This window comes from Oreochromis niloticus, linkage group LG4, assembly GCF_001858045.2.
Source record: "Oreochromis niloticus isolate F11D_XX linkage group LG4, O_niloticus_UMD_NMBU, whole genome shotgun sequence".
Classification (NCBI taxonomy): domain Eukaryota; kingdom Metazoa; phylum Chordata; class Actinopteri; order Cichliformes; family Cichlidae; genus Oreochromis; species Oreochromis niloticus.
The window spans coordinates 7,191,158-7,210,525 of record NC_031969.2 but is presented as its reverse complement, the minus strand read 5'-3'; the positions used below and the strand labels follow the sequence as shown (position 1 = coordinate 7,210,525).

The 19,368-nt window shown below is 41.5% G+C and overlaps 1 protein-coding gene across 19 annotated transcripts in view; it reads left to right on the top strand.

The window, feature by feature from the left end:
* nfixb (nuclear factor I/Xb) overlaps window positions 1-19,368 on the top strand; it is a 149,185-nt gene that overhangs the window by 25,364 nt on the left and 104,453 nt on the right. For 12 of the 19 annotated variants that reach the window (XM_025906740.1, XM_025906738.1, XM_025906728.1 and 9 more), the window contains exon 3: window positions 4,064-4,099. The exons of 5 other annotated variants lie outside the window; for them this stretch is intronic. In XM_025906740.1, coding sequence (XP_025762525.1) covers window positions 4,064-4,099 — 36 coding nt within the window. Of the gene's footprint in view, window positions 1-404; window positions 634-4,063; window positions 4,100-19,368 lie in introns of those variants that run through there. 2 more of the 19 variants (XM_025906731.1, XM_025906734.1) reach the window with 2 other exon arrangements.

The window sequence follows — 19,368 nt, the reverse complement described above, 5'->3', positions numbered from 1 at the left end:
CATGCTTGGCCATCACATATTAAAAAGTCAGTGAAATCAGAGGTGCTCTCACAATATTCATCAAATTATAGAATCTGATGATGCATTTACGCGTTTCCTTCTTAAGTCGGTGTAACTGACCGGCTCATCTGCCCTCTGGTAATTATTTGCATGCTCTCAACATGGAATGCACGGGTCAGTAAACGCAGCTCTAAAGCACAGTATTGCGACCTTAAAGACGCAGGGAAGGGTGTGCACAGCGGATTCAGAGTCCCCAAAAGCAAAATTCATGCTGTGGCAAAATCCTAACATTTTGCTAAGAAGAACTTCGTGAATCTGCGTGAAAAATAGAAAGTGTGTGGGGGGGGCGGGAGGGGGCTTTCAGTAGGATAGAAGAGGAGAGCGATAAAAGTCCTGCGAAGAGGAGAGCAGAGGAGAGGAGAGGGGAGGGAGACAAAGTTTTTTCCCTGAAAGTTTGTGCAAGCTTTCACTTTCTAGGCGGGGTTACTGTAAGCTGCAGCAGCATGGAGTGAGAGAAACAGGACGGCGAGCGATTGCAATGCAGCACTATACCGAGCTTCCATCCAACTTAAATAAGCTCTCCAAGTCTCCTTTCTAAAAATAACCATGTACTCCCCGTACTGCCTGACACAGGTAAATTGTCTTCTCTTATTTCATTGTTTGGGTAGCTTACAGTGGGGACGCCGGGGATTTTCTCTTATTTATATATATATTTATATATACATGCATTCAGTGCGGTGCCACTCTGCTTTTTCCTCGTGTGTTTCGTGGTTGTGTCGAGCGTCTTTCTTTCACTCAAACTTCTCCTCAACTCTCCCGGCGGCTCGTCTCGCGGCGCGCTCGGTCGCACGAAGCTGTTTCTCGTGCGTTTCCATCGCACATGGTTTTTTTCTTCTTCTTCTTCTTTTGGACAGAAAATGGCGCTTCTCCCGAAATGTATTTCTTTTTTTTTTAAACAAAAAAGAAGGAGGGGAGCCCGTGAGAGGAGGAGATAGCAGAGCGGTGGAACAGGCAGAACGTGGAGCGGAGTTTAATTTGACTGCTGTTAAGATTTTTCTAAAGTGGCGAGAAACCCAGGGAGGTTTTTTTTTTTTTTGGCCGGTGAGAGGGGTGTGAGCCGGAGAGCAGGGGCGCACACCGCCGCCTTTAGGGCTGTTTTCATGTGGGACTGAGACCGAGAGATACGAGAGATTGGAGCCGGAGGTGTTTGTGTGTGTGTGTGTGTGTGTGTGCGTGTGTGTGTGTGTGTTTGTGTTTGAGAGGAAGAGAGAGAGAGGGGGGGTGCGTGTGCGTGTGTGCGCGCGTGCGTAATTATAATTGGTGACTATACGTTCTGCCTTTAGAAATAGTGTTTCTTTTTTCCCTGCGGCTCTGCTGCTATACCATCTCTGTACAATTTGACAACGTTTTTTTGCACTTGAATGCAACACGTGACAGGATCGACTTCAAATGCGTATTTGCATGTGCTTCTTTTTCTTTTTGACCTTGAACGTATAGACAGCTGTGTGTGGTGCTTCCTCATGTTGCAGGGAATTCAGTGAAATAAAGTCCAGTGACACCAGGTAGTGTCTTTCCTAACTTCACTTTTTGAACACTTTGCTTTTGTTTCGGGTCAGAAATATTAAGAGATGCAGTTTCCTGCATCTGCAAAATGCATACGTCATATTTAATTCGAGCAATTGTCATTGTTCCTTTGCTGCTATTGTAGACCTGAAGGAAGCGATCAGTGTGAGGAGATATCTCAGAGTGATGATTAAGTAGCCATTTAAACTTTATTTAAATCTGTGTGTGTGTGTGTGTGTGTGTGTGTGAGAGAGAGAGAGAGAGAGAGAGAGAGAGAAAGAGAGAGAGCGAGAGCATATCTCTCATATCCACGCAGTGAAATGATATCAGCATACTACTTTCAGCAGATTGTATTTCATACACTTTGGCTCTAGTTTATTTGTAATACACTAAGTTGGCTCTTAGTAAAAAAAAAAAAATCAAAAAAATCAAAAAAAAAAATCAGCTGTATTCATATTAATTTAGCTGACACGTCACGTGTGCTAACACGCCAAATCTTTCCTTAAAACTACAGTTTCCAAAGCGGTGCAAGTTCAGCTTCATGCTTTGCGGCACAGTTGGTTGGAGATAAATGTAATATTTCAGACTGTTCTTGAAGCTTCCCTCTCCATGCAGTTAATCTGTATCTTTTCTAACCTCAGCCATGTTAAACTGTCATTATTTCTCTCACCAGAGCGTATTTCGCAAAGCCAAATAAAATACAAAGTCTCCAGTCTGACATGGCATTCTTCAAGTTTTTATTTCAACATCAAGAAGGTTTTATTATTATTATTGTTGTTGTTGTTATTGCAGGTATTTCCTTCACTGACCTCCCCCGTGTTAAACAGTTGCTGGATGTCTTACTCCTATAAAGACAAACTTGTTTATCCCTCATTGGTTTCGGCTGACAGTGGACTGCCAGGGCTGCTGTTTGATGTGTAATTCATTCCTGGTTTTTACAGTGGTTTTATTTTTTTATTTTTTTTTTAAAGAAAGAAAGGAAGAAAGAAAGGAAGAAAGGAAGGAAGAAAGAAAAAGTGTTTTCCTCAGATCGTATGAGACTTTGCTACTAGAAGGGCCGAGAGGGATGTTTCTGGGTTCGTCCCACACGGGCACAAGTCATGTCTGGTTTCCATTTAAAAACATTAGTCTCCCCGATCATGATGCCAGCCTCTTGTAGAGCCCAGAGAGGCAAGCCAGAGTTTATTATTTTCCCATTTAATTTTTCGTTTTATTGAAGAAGCTATTAAAGGCTACTTAGGGTGCTGACTTCAGGACTTGGATGGTGAAGCTGTATTAGTACTGTCTAAATTATATATGTATATATATGTATGTATGCATATCTTTTAACTCTGTAGATAACTTTATCTGCAACATAAAAAATATTCCACAGTCACAGATAATCCCTAAACAAAAGAAGCTTTTATTTACCAACATAAATTTCCCCCTAATTCAAACTAAGTGGCAGCAGAAGCTCATACAGGCTAATGTAGCACACATGGTGCACATGATGGGAACTTACAGTATGTCTTTGACTGGGCATGAAAAGGGATAGAAGCTCATGTTGTATTTCTTGTCATTTTTTAATAATTAGTAGCCTTATGGGTGCGCAAAAAACAACTTCCCTCTCCGTGTAAACAACCTCCTCTCTTTTCACACACACACGCACGCACTTTCTCTCTCTCTCTCTCTCACACACACACACACACACACACGAACACACACACATTCACATTCCCTTGCAGCTCCGTCTGCAGACAGAAAGGCACATTTTGTTTATTTAATTGCTGTTAATAATTAAGAAATCGAGCTTGGACCTCGGATATGGCAACACATGTAAACAATCGAATGAATTATTAACTGTGTGCTGGGATGTGACGGAGACTGCGTGATGGAGGCAGATTACCGAGAGAGCCCCGAGAGGAGAGGAGTGTTTGCTGCGTGACTCCCACTGCGTTTCAGGAGTGACTTGTATATATTTGATGTACTTTCAATGCATATTTATTTATACATTTAATCTTCTATTAGTAAGAATTGGGTTACGGTTCTTTTTGCAGTGCCTCTTCTATTGCATTTCTTATTTATTTAAAAAAAAGGATTTTGGAAACTATACTTGGGAGTGCTGCTCAGATTATGCATCGACATAATCGTGTTGTTGCTAATCGTTTTGTTTTTTTGGTTTTTTTTTCACATAATGTATTTTCACATTTTTTCTTTTCTCACTCTCTCTCCTGCTTTTCCCCAAAGCTTTAAGTTCCCAGCAGGCCACAGTGACGCAGCACAAATCTTAAAAAACCATACATTTTGGGGAGGAGGGGGGATGGGGGGTGGTATTCAATGCTTTTCTTAATGTGTTCAAATCTTTTATGCAGCTCGTAATGTTGTCATCTCAGTCTGTTTTCACTGGTGCGACGTTTTAACTTATTCCTTCCCTCTGCCCTCCCCTCCCTCCCCCACCCTCTGCACGCCTGGACGCTGACCCCTGCTCTCCTCGCCTCTTAACACCCTCTCAACACTAAAGTATTACCCTACTCACCTTCTAAACAATGCCTTAGTGGTAAGTCCTGTTTAGTCCCTTTTTTATTCAGCATTAGGTGTTTGTGTCTTCTCTTTCTTTTTTCCTTTCCTTTTTTTTTAATCTTGGAAAAAGAAACAAAACAAAAACCACTTTTTTTTTATCCTTCTCCTCCTCCTCATGTAGGGCCTCTCACTCTGACCTGTAGCTGGATTTATTGCAGGAGCGCGCTGATATTGTTCGGCACACACTTAGCAAGAAATATTTTTCACATTATATGTATTTATTTTATTAGTTTTTTTTATTTATATATATATATTAGTTAAAAAAACTGACCGCAGGTCCAACACTATGATTAAATGACTGCGGATTATAAACCAGATTATAAATCGGCGCTACTTTCCAAATAATAGTTGTAACAATCCGCGAGGAAAGGTCGTTTTCCGTGACTTTAAAGAACTTTATTTTCCTGCGGATCTATTTTCTTAATAGCCATAAGTCGCCTCTGCTCTGAGCTCCACGATGTCATGCTCCGTGACTTATTAGTTTGTCCTCCCGGCCTGAAACGCCACAGTTTCCCCTTTCGGTGCTATATTTCTCCAAGAGGATGTATTATATTTTTCTTACGTCACCGCCAATCGGTATCTCGCGTTATCAGAGAGACGCTTTTTCAGTGACAACAGAAGTATTTCTTGGGGGGTGGGAGGGACATGAGCTTGTTTATTTTATGTGAACTTCTGATAAACGAATGTAATCAATATCTGGACTTTAATGCATTTACTTTAAGTTTGGTGACCCCCACGCCCCCTCTCTCCTACCCCCACCCACTTCATCCACTCCCTACACATCCAGGCTGTCTTCCCATGGCCTGGAAAATGAGTTGAAACAGCTGTTCAGAGGATTAAAATCCAATGGAAGCGCGGTCTGAATAAACAGGAAAATGTTGGATTTTTCAGAAATCTAATGAACGGCGTGTAACCAAGCGTCCACGCGGGACATCCGATTGTTCACCTGAAAGTTTTGGTTAACACCAATCTGAATGTCTTTACGCCATTTAGGCCCGTGAGTTGTCACCACTGGGTGCCCTTTTCCAGCCAGACTGTATTCCTGCTATCCTTTAAAACTCAGTTAAGGATTGGTCTTAAATTACTCAGGTGGGCATATTTAAATCATGTTATTGTCATGTGATCGGGTTGAGTTTTACAACAGCTTAATTGCTTTGATTCTATAAACACAGAGACACACACACACACACCCCTAGTGTAATCCAGTGAAGCTATAGAGCAAGAAGTGTGGAAAAGAGACACAGCGGCCAGTAAAGCACTCTGCTTCTGGCCACCAGACAGAAAAAATGAACTCATAGCTCGTTTGATTGACAGGTAGGGCTGATCTACTGTGCTCTCTCGTCTCCTGGTTGTGTGCGCGCATGTGTAACTGGAGTGCTGGACTGGCTGTGCTGGTTGTTTTGTGCTGTACAGGCAAAGCTGGACCCTTTCCCCCTCTTCATGGGATACCAGGAGGTCATAATGTCAGACTGCCTGGGACACTGTGTTCCATTTATAACACGCAGTCAGTTACAGGCCCATCCGCCTCAAAAACCACAACCGCTAAAAGGCTAAATATTACACACACACACACACACACACACACACAAATATCACCTCAGGCCTCAAACAAGCAGGTCACTCTGATAAGACATTGTAAAACTCCAAATGAGAGCTTTTTAGCATGACATGGAATATTTGCATTGAAAGCGCATGACTTAGAGGTTTATGAAGGTTTCTGTGATTCTTGTCAGTCAGAAATGTGACTGAGGGCCACCGTGCGTCAGCATGCACACATTTACTGCCATTTTTTTTTTTTGCAAAGAAAATCAGAGCTCTCTGTGGTGGCAGAGACAAAGACAAGATGAGTCGGGTGCATTTTTGGCAGCAGGGAATATAGATTTGAATTAAGTAGCATGTAGTTTTTATCTCGAGCTGCATGCAGAGAGAGGCAGAACCAACTGCGTCTCATTCAATATCAGCACAGCTGTCCCAGCATCCGTGGAGAATGGATTCCTACTGCTATTGCCATGGGAGGCTCCAGCCAAGAAGAATGGGAGGATATCCAGTGTGTGTGCTTGTGTTTTAAAAGGAAGGCGAGGAGTGAGAGGGGCGAGGAATATGCTGGTGTGTCTGTGTGCACACATGTCTGTATGCGTGTGCATGTTTGTGTGATTTTTGCATGTGTGTGTCATGTTGTCTCCACCCGCCTCACTTTTCCTTCGCTCATGTCACCTCTGGCATGGATTAGTCTCTGGCACAACCCTGGCAGTGCCGGCGGCCCCAGTGCGGTTCTGTGGTCGCCGATATGTTGTGCTGTTGCCATGGCTACTGAACACACACACACACGGGTGCTAAATTACATAATTGAGCTAGAATATACAGAGCAACACAAAATACTTAGTGTACAATGTGAGCAGAGAAAAGGGAAAAGGGAAAACCACCGAGACAAAGTGTTCCTTTACCAGAATATGAACCAAGAGCTCAAAGCTGACATGCATTGGTGAATATCTAAGAGCTTTGTCAGAGCTTAACACATCGGTACAGTGTGTTCTTTCCCTTGATTTTGAGTCATAAATCTACATAAGCGTGCTGCCATTATGCGGATGTTTGGAACAACAGGCAGTTGAGGGAAAGGTGTTTGTGGTGGCACACACGTGCGTGTGTGTGTGCTCGTGTGTGTGTGTGTGTGTGTGTGTGTGTAAAAGCCAAAAATGTCTGTTTGATAGGGGTGTGGCAGCTTAGGTTTACACAAGTGCATCATTCACATAATTCCTCAAGTTCATCTCATTGTCCTCGTCCTGAGCTGTAGATTGGCCCGATTGGATCGTCGGTGCGCTACGAATTTAAAATCTTTGAATTGGAAAAGTGGCAAATACCAAATATCCCCCAACCAGGATTATCAGAAACCTTTACTCCACTGAGTTCCATATTAACCCAGAATTAGCATCCATTCGAGCTGCGGTGTTGCACACTTAGGGATGCATATTGTGCCAAAAGTAGAACATGTTGCTTGTGATGATAGATGGCTGTCTCTACCTGTTTCAGTCGTTGGTAGAATCAATATTTCAAAGATGAATGTGGTACCTTAGTTTAGTTTTTGAAACATCCTTGCCACCTTTGACAGATTTGTCAGTAAAAGAAATAACCTGCATGGTCTCTGTTATTTAAAAAAAGCTTATTTTTTTGTCTTATTAGACTGAAATCCATTATGGGGGTAGGGCACGTGGAAAAAAAATGCAAAAACAGACTGCTAATTAAATTGTCAAGCATTTGATTAAAATTTTACTTGATGTGAGGAAAATATTCAGCGGAGCCAACCTCTTTATTCCAATAAAGCCCAATATGAGGCGCAACTGTTTTTTGGCCTCGGGAAGAGCAGATGTTCAAACTTTGGACCTCTAACGGCTTGAAAAGGTTCAAGATCTGAACTCTCATGAAGAACTGAGGCATAATTTCAGTTTGCATAGCAGCTTTACTGTATTCATTTGTTGTTATCACTCAGTTGTTAGTTCATAATTGCAAATCAGTTTGACAACAGTGCGTGACATGTTTATGTCGAAGCGACAAAAGAAGTCCAGTAGACAAAACTGTCACTGCTATAAAAGGTTTTAGTCAATAAAGTCGTGATGCAGATTGTGAAATGAAAAATGTTGTACATTTCTCAGTGTTTAGTTAGTTTTGTCTCATGTTTAGAGCCACCGACGGCCGACTCAGAAACGTTTCTAAGCGTGCTTTGTTCTTGTGTTGAGTAAATTTGAACGACTGCCAGTATCAACACACGGCGCGAACGTTGACAGTAATTCATTCTCTGCTCTTTCTTTTTAATCAACAGTATTTCCGTAAAAAGACAAGCCGAGTGATATTGAAGTTCTTTTGTGCCCCACAAAATGGAAACTAAAGGCCAAAACACGCGAGCGGGGCGAAACAGCCGCTGTATCAGTCTGTCACAAGTCAACAGGAATAGATAGAGAGTTGTTGTTGCGGATCATTGACAGCCCACTCAAGGTCACTTCAGTGTGGGCAATCTGGGCATGTTGTTTGGCCTGTCCTGCCTGTCTGTCTGACCTACATCTCACTGCTCTGGCTAAATATATACAGTAGACCCCTCATTACAAAGCTTCCAGATTAATCTGGATGAAATCTGAGTACCGTTCTCCCTCGCCGTGTCCGACTGCAGTCTCTCTTCACAGACTTCCACAGGCTGACTTTCTATCTCACCCAGTCTCTCAGACGCTAATATTCAAAAACTAAGGAAATAAATGAAGCTGGCAGATGAAGGCTTTCATACAAATGTGGCACACACTTATGCGTTATCATCTTGTAAATAAGATAAAAGCCACAAAGGCTTCTGCTTGTTCAGAAACAAACCTCTACACGTACAGTACAGCATTTCTGCAAATTCAGTCCTAATGTCGGCTATATACGCTGTGTTTTGCTGGGCTTCAAGCCTGAAGCACCTGCACATACTTAATTACACAAGACACAGGTGTGCATTCTTTCAGAAAAAATCACACTGATCACAACTCTGTTGTTGCAGTAGACTGTTTACTGTATTTAATTAACCACAGTTTTTAAATGTAGTCACACAGTCCTGTGAAATGAACTCCAGTACCCTTTTAGTGACACCGCCCCACGGCCTAGACATGTTTATTTTGAAACACATTTAATACTGCTGATTTTATAAAAGTGGGTGTTACTGCTTTAATTTTGATAAAGAAGCAAAATATCAATCATAATCCGTCATGTTTGGCTGATTTATCCAGTTTATTTTTGGCTAGCTATAAGCTTTAGCTAACAAGTCCAGTCATATTTCTGATGGTTTTAGCTAATTGTTGTTTACTGCTACTAAATAAAATATCAAAGAGTTTTGGTCTGGAGAATCAAACATTGAAAAAAATACTTTATTAACATTAAGATATGAAATATTAAAAACTCGTATTCAGGTACAGGTGTCACTCAGTTACCAGTTACTTTAAGCTAACAGTTTTAGCTCCTTTAGCAACAACGTTCAGTTAACTGAACTGTCTGTCGCTACACCTGTATATTTATCCATTACAACTACTATTTTTTTCATGTTAAGCTATTTAAAAATATTGTTAAATAATTTTTAGCTTTCTGTTTCAACCCTCTAAAGATTATTTTAGCTAAAGGTTAAGTGTTCATTATGTTTAACTAATTGTTTAAAATTTTCTCTCACACCCTGTTGCTCTTATGCATTGTCAAGAGTCACACATAGTCACAGCTAGCTCAGTAAATTGATATAAACAGCATTTCTATTGCTTCAAATTAATTGAGCGTTTCTAAATTCTTTCCATGTACCTTCTGGCAATAGCAGAAACACCCCCTGGGGCACTCTACCATATATATGGGAAGGCACCAAAACACATTTTTAGCTGTTAATCTTCAGTGTGTGTGTATTCCTTCCATCCATCCTTGTATCACTAGGCTAAAGAGATCTCTGCACACCTGGTAGAGCCTGGAGAGGTAATAATCATTTGGATAATTTGGATACAAAGACTTCATCAGGCCACAGTTAATTAGGAAGCGGTGGCGGTGTCTGGGATGGAATGACATCACGTGTTTATGATGTCATGGCATTAATCATCTTTTCACCACTTCTTTAGTTCCCCTTTGAGTAGAGGAGGGATAATGGGGTGCTGATTGGCTCGTTGATTTTACCTCAAATTTCCCGAGGCTTTCTTTTACAATCACACTGGATTACCTCATGCTGTAGGGGAGGGAAGTGATCGAGGGCTGGCTATGCTGATCCATAGACCATGCAGGAGTGTAACTCCTTAGACTGCGAGCCCAACACTGATTATGTTCCAGGCTTTAACGTTACATCAACATCTCAGATGTACTTTTTTCTCTTCCAGGAACATGGCTTAAAGATTGTGACTGGGCTTACAAGGCATTTATTGGGTTAATGTTGGAGGGAAAATCTTTTCCTGTCTTGGGGGTGGGTGGAGGAACGCTGACGCTTGGAGGCTTATGAACCCGCAAGTCAAACAGTAATGAAAACAGTTGTGACCTGATTTCAAGAGGCGGGGAAAGGACGGTGTAGAAGGGGGAATGAGCATTTTAAGATATAGACAGAAAGCTGCAGAAAATATCTGGGACTGGCAAGGCTGCGTGCCTCTCTACTTTCTTTCTTTCCCTTTTCCTTTTCTTGCTTTCTTTCTTACTCACTCACTCACTCCCCTTCATGTCTTCCTGCTACCTTCCCTCTCTTTTTGTCTGTGTATCTAATTCGGCCACCCCGTCCGACAAGGAATAGCTGTCACCCTAGGGAACAAAGCGCTAGAGCTTGCTCTTCAGAGCAGGAAGTTGGCTCGGGGCCAAGGGTGGAAAATCTATACCCGGTTGCATAATATAACATATCTTTACCTCAGATGAACTCTGAGGAGGCCTGGCAGCTGTGAGCAAACAGAGCTGGAGGGCGGGAGTTTGTGTGTTATTAACTGACTCTGTTTGTGTGGAAGTGTCTGTGTATGTGTTGGGTATGAGTGCACGCTCTATGCTTCTTGTAACTTGTGTTTGCTGGCCGGTGCTGCGGGCCCGAGGCTGTTTCAGACCCCCTTGACAGTGGAGGCGAGTACAGTAGAGTCAAATAGAGCCTTGTTGAAATAAGTGAGGAGTAGAGTAAAGTTGAGTAGAGGAGACCGAGGCCAAGGAGGGCTCAGGGTTAGACTCAAACACAACTCTGCGGCTTCTCCTTTTGGCTCAGGGAGCCAGTAACTACCATCCCTACTCCAGCTGCAGCATACTCTGGGAGGGAATTCAGATATAAACTTTCTGCTCTGTTTAGGCTCAGAGAAATAGCTTCAGGATTAGTGTGTGTTACATGGAAAGTTGTATATTTGACTGGAAAATTCAGCGCAGGATGAGGATTTCATGTCACTGCTAAAATATAAAACACAGATGGGCCAGATTTAACTTTACTCTGCGAGTTCACGGACGTTCCCCGCTTGTCTAACTCTCATCATGACAGCTTGTGAATTCGCTTCCATGTTGCATTCATCTCATTGCCTTCCCTTTATTAAGACGTCACTCTGGTCTAGGTATTATCTTTAAAGGAGGCCTTTTTGTGATGTAATGGGCTCCGGCCAAAATGGAGAAACGGTAGCGTACGTGGAGGGGACGAAGAGCGAAATGTCCGGAAAGCATTCGGCTGTCTAACGTGTCAAGCTTCTGTCAGTCCCTCTACATCTCAAGAAAAGCCCAGTGAAACTAAAAACCGGCCTCATTACAGTCATCATCTGGAATAAAGTGCAATCATCACCGCCACCTGTGGAAAGCTGCGGTGGAGAAAAGACTCTCACAGGTCTTATAGACCGGCCTGCTGGACTCGCGTATCAGTTCACAAACACACATTTTATATCAGTGGTGTTATTTTTTTCCCCCCACTTCCATCTGCACACCTGAACACAAATATATCAAGCCAGAGTTAGGACTCATATGGGGACCACAAATTGAGTGTATATTGCCGCCAGGCTTTGGAGATTTATGATGAAAGTGAATAGGGATGGTGTGGGCGGGGATGCAGAGGTGCATATTATGGCGCCTTCTTTTTTTTTCTTCTGACTTGGAAGAGCTGAAGGTCTTGAGAATAGTATAGAGGACTACAACAACAGCAGAGTTATTTTCCTCTTTCATTTTAGAAAGATTATAGAAAGAAATTCAGCACAAAGAGAAAAGAGGGGAAAACGGGCGGGAATGAAAGAGGCCATAGTCTGTGTATTGTAAATACAGTAGACTGGGGAGCATTCCATATCCTTTTATTTTTTTTCTACCAGCATGATTTGTTTGATTTACTCTCTATCAATCAGCGGAGGATGTATTTAAACGGACTTGAAGTATATTTGAGAAAGCCTCTTTATAGCTGTGGCTGTTTGTATTCTCCTTTTACTTTCCTTGGAAGCAGACCGTGATTAAAACAGACGATACAGGCGTATTGTGTTTCCTAGGGGATTGGAAGGAATGCAAATGCATCATAACCATATTATACTAGTTAGGAGTGCTTTGTGTTGCCAAGCCTCTGGATACAGGAGAGAGTAGACACAGTTACTCTAAAGAGTCCCGAATGCCACAAGTGCAACAACAGGAGAGGATATTTGACACTGCTGGACCGTATTTGACATTTCATCGTATACACACGGCGCTAAAAGCCTGCGCCGCATAAAAATACAAAACCTAACGCAGGAACCCCCCCAAAAAAGTTTTGCTGTGTATATATGTGCGTGGAGCGCCGCAGAATCCATTTGGCATTTTTGTTGTGAGGGAAGCATGCTGCTGGTGGGACTTTGGCCTGCACAATCCCTTCTCTGTTAAAACAATGCGGCAGTTGTCCTCACTAACCTAATTACTCTCTCCAGGGGGAGAAAGGCAACAGCACCAAATCCCATAGTTAGGAGCTCTGATCTGGGCCCTGCTGTAAGAAAAGGCCTCATTCATTTCCCTCCCTCCGTCCAGCCACACATGCACAGGAACACACAAACACTTTCTATTTTTCACGGCGATTGGATTCAGCCTGAAAGAAGCTAATGGTTCGCTAATATGCCCCGATATTTCTTTTGATATGTGTGTTTTTTTTGTCGTTGTAACAGTTAAGTACATCATTCTGATAATAAAGAATTTGCATGTAACATTCATGTCATGATATGAGCTTTGTGTTAGCCCTGTGAGGTGTAAGATGACCCTAACCATATCAGAACATGCTTTTTTCCGCTTAATTTGTTCCCATAAGTCTTGGGAATCAAAGAAAAAATAATCATAATTGTAACTGACTTGCATAAAAAATTACATTTTAATGTTTTTTCTTTTTGCTATTCTCCAAAACATAGGGTTAGGGCCATCGCTGATGGTCCTAACCTAGCCAATGAAAAGATTCATTAGCAGGAAATGCTGTTTTATATATTAATGATGTAGCTTTGACCCAATGTCAAACATAAGAAGTCCAGTGGTTTACTTTGAAATGGTCTCAGTTATAGAAATGACTAAAATCAGCTAAGATCCCAACACATAACCATATAAAACAGTAATATGAAAAAGAAAATCCCACAAACAGAAAGTCAAACCATGTTTTTATATCAGTGCTGATTTCTCTTTTCATGCTAAAATCCAGAAAGCTACTTTTGCACGATACAATCAGAAGTGTGAAGGATGCATCTTTATACCATGTAAACATGTTGACATTTAAAACAGTTTGCAGATTTACCAAATACACCAAAACACAACTTGTCCACTCATTAGACACTTGATATATATTGGGGTGTATATATCTAAAAGCAGCCCCTATTTATATTATTACAGCTGTGTGATACCACAATATCATATGTAGTATCTGTATATAAACCGTCCCTCAAAGCTTTGTTTAGCCTTGCCAAACACAGAAACAAGCTTAGCTTCATTATTATTGACGGTGCGTTCATCGGTGTTTGTTGTCAGAGTCATTTGTGGGAAGTAACCTTAAATATTGGCACAAACCTCGCTTTTCTTGTTCCACATCTATCCTTTGTTTTGTCTTTCTCACCCTCCCTAATCGCTCGTCTTTCATCGCTGCCCGCCGTCACTTATTGGCACCACATTAGGCTTCTTTAAAACTTTATTACAGCAGCTTCAGACAAGGAAGTCCACGTAGCAAGAAGGAAAACAGGCATGTGTGTTGGTGTGTGTATGTAGTGGCATTCACCAAGAAAAGGAAAGGGTGTTAAAACCTTAATTCTCCCTCAACCAACCTGTTTGGGTTTTGTTTATTTGTCGCTTCTCTCTCAGGAAGATTAGAAAAGCCATTGTGTTGAGGCTTGGGAAATAAGGCTTCTAAGTTTATATTTGGAGATTGTTGCGGTGCTGCGTTGTTGGTTTAGACTGTTGGGGTTTAGACGTCTTTGTTTGTTTATATGGAAAAAGGAAAATTTTTACTGAGATCGAGATTTCTCTTGCAGGGGAGACCTGCACACTTACAAAAGCATCACGAAAAATGTGGACTATTGAACAGCATTTATTTGCATTTTTTTAATTAAATGGTTATATTTACTGTATGACTATGTCTTTGGAGCATGCTTAGAATAACAAGCTCAACAGACCGCATGTCCTGGTATTCTCAGGGCGTATAAGGAGACAGTAATGTTTGTGTATACATGCATGTGTGTGTGTGTGTCTGGCCGTGCAGTGTTTGTCTTAGGTCCCAGCTCCTTTCCTGTGGTGTGTGTGGGCTCGAATCCATCCAGCCTGTGTGGACCCTGCGCCCTGTTTGTGCGCCTCTCGACACTCACCCTACGGCACAAACGGAAGCTCTGCTTTAACAGCATGATCGGGGCTCTTCCTGCAGCCTCCAGCCCGCTTTATTAAACCTATGACTGTCCTTTTATGCTCCCTTTTTTCAGTCACTGTTTGCATCTTTCCAACTAATCTATTAACCTTTGTGGTTTATATAGCCTCCATGCCAACTTGTGAAACTGCCCTGTCAGTGGCAGCCATGATTGACCTTCTCTTCAGTCACATATTTAACCCTTTCTTTATCGTTCACTAAGCAGACCCTGAAATGGGTTTTCTGCTTCTTTTTTTTACCATTTTAATTTGAACCCAACTTGATCTTTTCAGTGTGACCCTGCTAGATATACTGTGCAGCTCTCGCTAAGTATGTTTCCACAAACCTTTTAATGAATGGAAATGCAATGCGAAAAACGGTGACTAATTGCTGGAAATAGAGCCCTTATTCTGTCATTCTAATTTCTTTTTTCTTTTGCCCTCCTGGTCTTTGTATTTATTGTGTTCTTTTAGCCAGGAGATGTCCTCCTTTATCAGGGCTCGTGCAGACACAAACAACCACACCTCTGTCAAATATTCGCCCCTGGTTGGTGCTTTTTGTCCACAGAGGGCACAAAGCAAAGTATGGGCCTACAAGCTCCACAGTGAGCTTTACTCTTCATTTGGGATCCATGCATGCAGGACCTCAGATCATCAGGATTTAGTTATTAACTTACGGTCAAGGCTCAAAGCTTGGTGATTTGGATTATTACAAGTTAAAGATAATAAAGAATATATAGACAGGAGGCTTTGGGGGGGGGGGTGCACACAGACGTGGTGGGTGAGACAGTGGGGGTTGTGAGTTAGGGATGGCAGCAAAGCATTTGCATAAAGGGCAGGGCATCATGCCCAATGGTGGAAAAGGTTGGCATCACGCCTTTCAGACTGGCAGAGAGGGAAGACTGGAGAGAGAGAGAGAGAGAGAAAGAGAAGGGGGGTTGTAGTCAATAGTGCATCCCTTGTTCAGAAAGAGGAGGTCCCTAGCTGTTGGCAGGAGAGCAGGCTAAATCTCTGGTTTGATTGTGTGCTAGATTGCCCCTTTATTTGTCTGATTGCAAAGCGTTCAACACTGCATTAGTAGTGGGCTTTACTTTCCTGGAGCCTTTATTCAGGAGGGAGTTTTTCTGTCTTGGCCTGTTCTGCGATTGTCGCTCCACATATGCCTCAGAGTTTAGATTGTGTGCAATCATCAGGCAGTTTGGGAAAGTTTCTGACCTGTCTGTTTTATCAAGCCTCTGCTCTTTATCCGCAAGCCTCCCGCTAAGGTTAACGACAGTGTAGATTTAACTCGATGCCATATTCAGATGTGATTTCAAAGATAAATACAGACCGGAAGACGACTGCAGGGAGGCAGGCAGCGGCTTCTGCCTGTCTGTATGTGTACGTCTCTTACCTTCTGCTTCTCAGAGCCACAACACTGCTGCTCCCTTCATGCCGTCTGTGGTTCTGGCGATTTGAAAGCAGCACGAAGTGAAAGGGACAACTATGTAGTGCAAGCATGTTATTTCTATCCCTGAGTTCCATAAGTGATGTGTATAGAGTCTGAGCTTTCTCCACATCGCGCACAGCCTGCGGTCATTATGACCGCTAAGAGTGTGATGCCTGCAAACTCACTGTGACCATAAACCTCAATAAGCCTTTTCATTAGGCATCTGTGGGAGCTAATTAGCACTAGTCATGGGAATTTACTGTCTACATGAGTAAATTGATTTTTCCTTAAATTTACGCTTTAATCAAAGACAGTCAGCTACAATTTTGGCTTTCATTTTGTCAGAAAAATCTGAGGAAGTTTAGTTAATGTTGGTATGAAGTGTAGACGTATGGTCAGCGTTAAGAAGTTTTAATGCAAGGTAAATTATTCCAAACGTACAAGCAGAGAGCTCAGCATTTCCACACGAGACAGAAAGATGCACAAGACAGAATAGTCCCTTTAGTGAGGTGGCACGGACAGCCATAAATAAGAAGCTGCGCCGCCTAAGAAAGCGCACCGTGCGACAAACTAAAACTGTCCCATTACAAGTAAAATCATAGTTAATTACAAATGAATATGTCTTTTTATGTTAAAAACAATCTAAATTTACTTGCTTGATATTATTTTATTGTGAAAAATATTTCTTTGTAAAATGTAAGAAATATGCAAATAACTCAGTAATCACTTACTTTCAACAATCACTACATAGATTTATATAGTGTTAAAAAATCATTATTTACAAAGTATCCATGTGTAAAAGCAGCATAAAATTGATACAATTCAAACAAATAACTTCAGGATTGAAATTTTTACTGTGTGCTTTGTGTGGAAACATAGTTTCATATTTTAGAATAGATTTCTATTACTTAATGTAACTGTTTGAGGTGTGTTGTGTTACACTTACCTAATGGCGGTACTTCGGTCAAATGTGGAGGTATTTGTATTTCCATTGCATGTTACTTACACAATTTTACACCACTAGATTACAAAGAGGAATAACTGGCTCTATTTAACAGTTCTTCACTATAAAAAAACCTCATTTTGTCTGTAATTTTACTCTGTGTTCTCCAAATATATATATGAAAAGTATACTAAATCTAAACATATTTTAATAGCAAGCCAGTGCAATTACTGCTTCTACTCTCCTAGTCAGTTTCTGCATAGAACAGTGTGACATGAAAATAGTCTCCCACACTCTTGGTACACAAGAAAATTTAAAAAAAATAAAAAATTCCCCTTGTTTCAAATAAAAATGTGTAAAAATGAGGCTTTACATTATAACCCTTCATTTCCAGACAGTACGCATTTAGCTGCACGCTGACCAGTTATTTATACACATCCGCAACAATAATACAGTGTCAGTATACTTCTATATATATAAACACATGTATACAGTTCATATAATTACTACAACAATACTCATTGAGCTTGACCTATACAGGTCACACTGGTAAAGTTCTGTTTGTATATTTAGGCGTTAATAATACAATATGTAAAAGTTAAGTTAGAGTTCTTGTAATTAGTAAATATTGATGTTAATAGTTTAACAAGATTTTAATTACAAGACTTTTAATTTATTTTCTATTGCTATGTAATACAGCTTTTAGGAGGCTGTGTTCCCCTATCATTTGAGAGAATATGGGAATGCCATTAACAAAGGAAATGTTGGAGGATTCAAATCCTGTTTCACATATTTATTTGATTGTTGGTTTAAAGCAGACTTGAAATTATGAAATTATCCTGTAAAGCTATTTAGCTGTAAAAGCAGGTTATTTTTCAGAATGATCTCATTTATGATCTGGTTGTTACAGAATCAGAATTATAATGGACTATCGCCTATTCTAATATGTTACATGATAAAATCTGACACCAGCCAAAGGCATAATCAGCCCTTGTGCATGCTTGTAAATCCACACGAACCCAAACATTGTGCACCTGGTGCAGTGAGGGTGGAGCTCCGACCTTTAGAGGAGCATTTTCCGACCATCGCAAACACCAGAAATTGTGGTGTCGGTTTCAGAAAATTCAGATGATGTTTTAAATCTCCTCCGGTGCGAGAGCTCGACGAGTTTACCTTCAAACGGGCAACAAACAGCGGAGCCTCGGTTTGAAAACACAATCGTGTTGTTTCAGCTCACTTTCTTCTCCCAGCAGTGTGTGAAAGGCTGACTTTGGCATTTCACACTCATGTCTTTGAAAAGGGGAGTAAAGCCCTACAGCTTTGCTAAGCGGCAAGTTAACACATGAACCTGAAGATCCTTTTCATTTCGGGCCGTGTTGAAATTTTAATTCCAAATGCTAAAAGGATCTTTTCATGAGAGGGGTTATGGTGTAACATCCCTCCGCTTTAAGCCTATTGATAAATCGGTCTGCTTGTAATTCTCTGTGATGTGTGTCAACCAGACTGTCTAGATCAAAGATAAATGTGGTGTATGGCGATGGCTACGAGCGCCTGGCTGCTTATAGACTGTTCAAATGACATGATATCTCACTTCTAGCCTGCTCATCAAAAATGTATCACCTTCCATCAAACCAAAATAGGAATGTGGGATCAAAGAGAATGAATTTGCTAAATGCATTTCTTTGTTGCAGGCCAGGCACGACGTGTTTACCGATTACTGAGCTGGTTTTTACCAGGGTAGGAAATTAACACTCGCCACCAGCCAAATGCTGCTAAAAGCTGGCTATGGTTTGTAAGTTTGTCTCCACTACCAGCCACTTTGGCAGCTTTTTTATTTGGATCTTGGGGAAATTGTGAGAATTAGTTGGTTTTTCTCTCTTTTTTTTAACAAGAGGTGAGGCTAAAACAACAAAAAGAAGGCATAATGTCGTAGTCTGGTCAGTAGTATCACCGTCACTGGCTGCAGTGTGAGCAGCAGTAGTCTGTTGGCTCGCACAGTGAGAAAACACTCAGTCATGGCTGTAGTGGTGGTGCTGAGTCGGCCTGTCCCGGCATGGTTAGTCACTCACGCACACGTGTTAGTGAGATGCAGGGCGGTTTCTTCATCCAGCATTCTTTCTAGGCAGGGGAAAGGGTTTTGGAGCATGCGATTGCATGTGCATTAATGCATGCCTGGAGCTCCAGGCTGCAGAGATGTCATGGTTTCAAAGGTCAGTGTGTGACATCGCCACAATCCACATGTTGCTGAGCAGGCCGATGATTATCATGCACGTATGTCGCAGATCGGAGTGCATTACCCCACTCCTCTGTCCTCGCTCATCGATACTGATGTCTTCATCCAAGCACATCTGCACGCCTCTACTTGTGTTATACCACCTCGAGCAGGAACAAATATTGTTTTATAAACTCTCTGCTGAGAATTCCTCAAAACAAAATAGCCTCAAGTCATCAGCTTCAACACTTACAGATGAGGTGTGTTTAGTTGTGCTCTTCGTGTGTATTCACATTCAGTCTGTGCTTTGCAGTTTCACTTAAAAAGTTGAGTGTTCATGTAAACGCCAACGCTCCAAAGGGCCCAGGACCA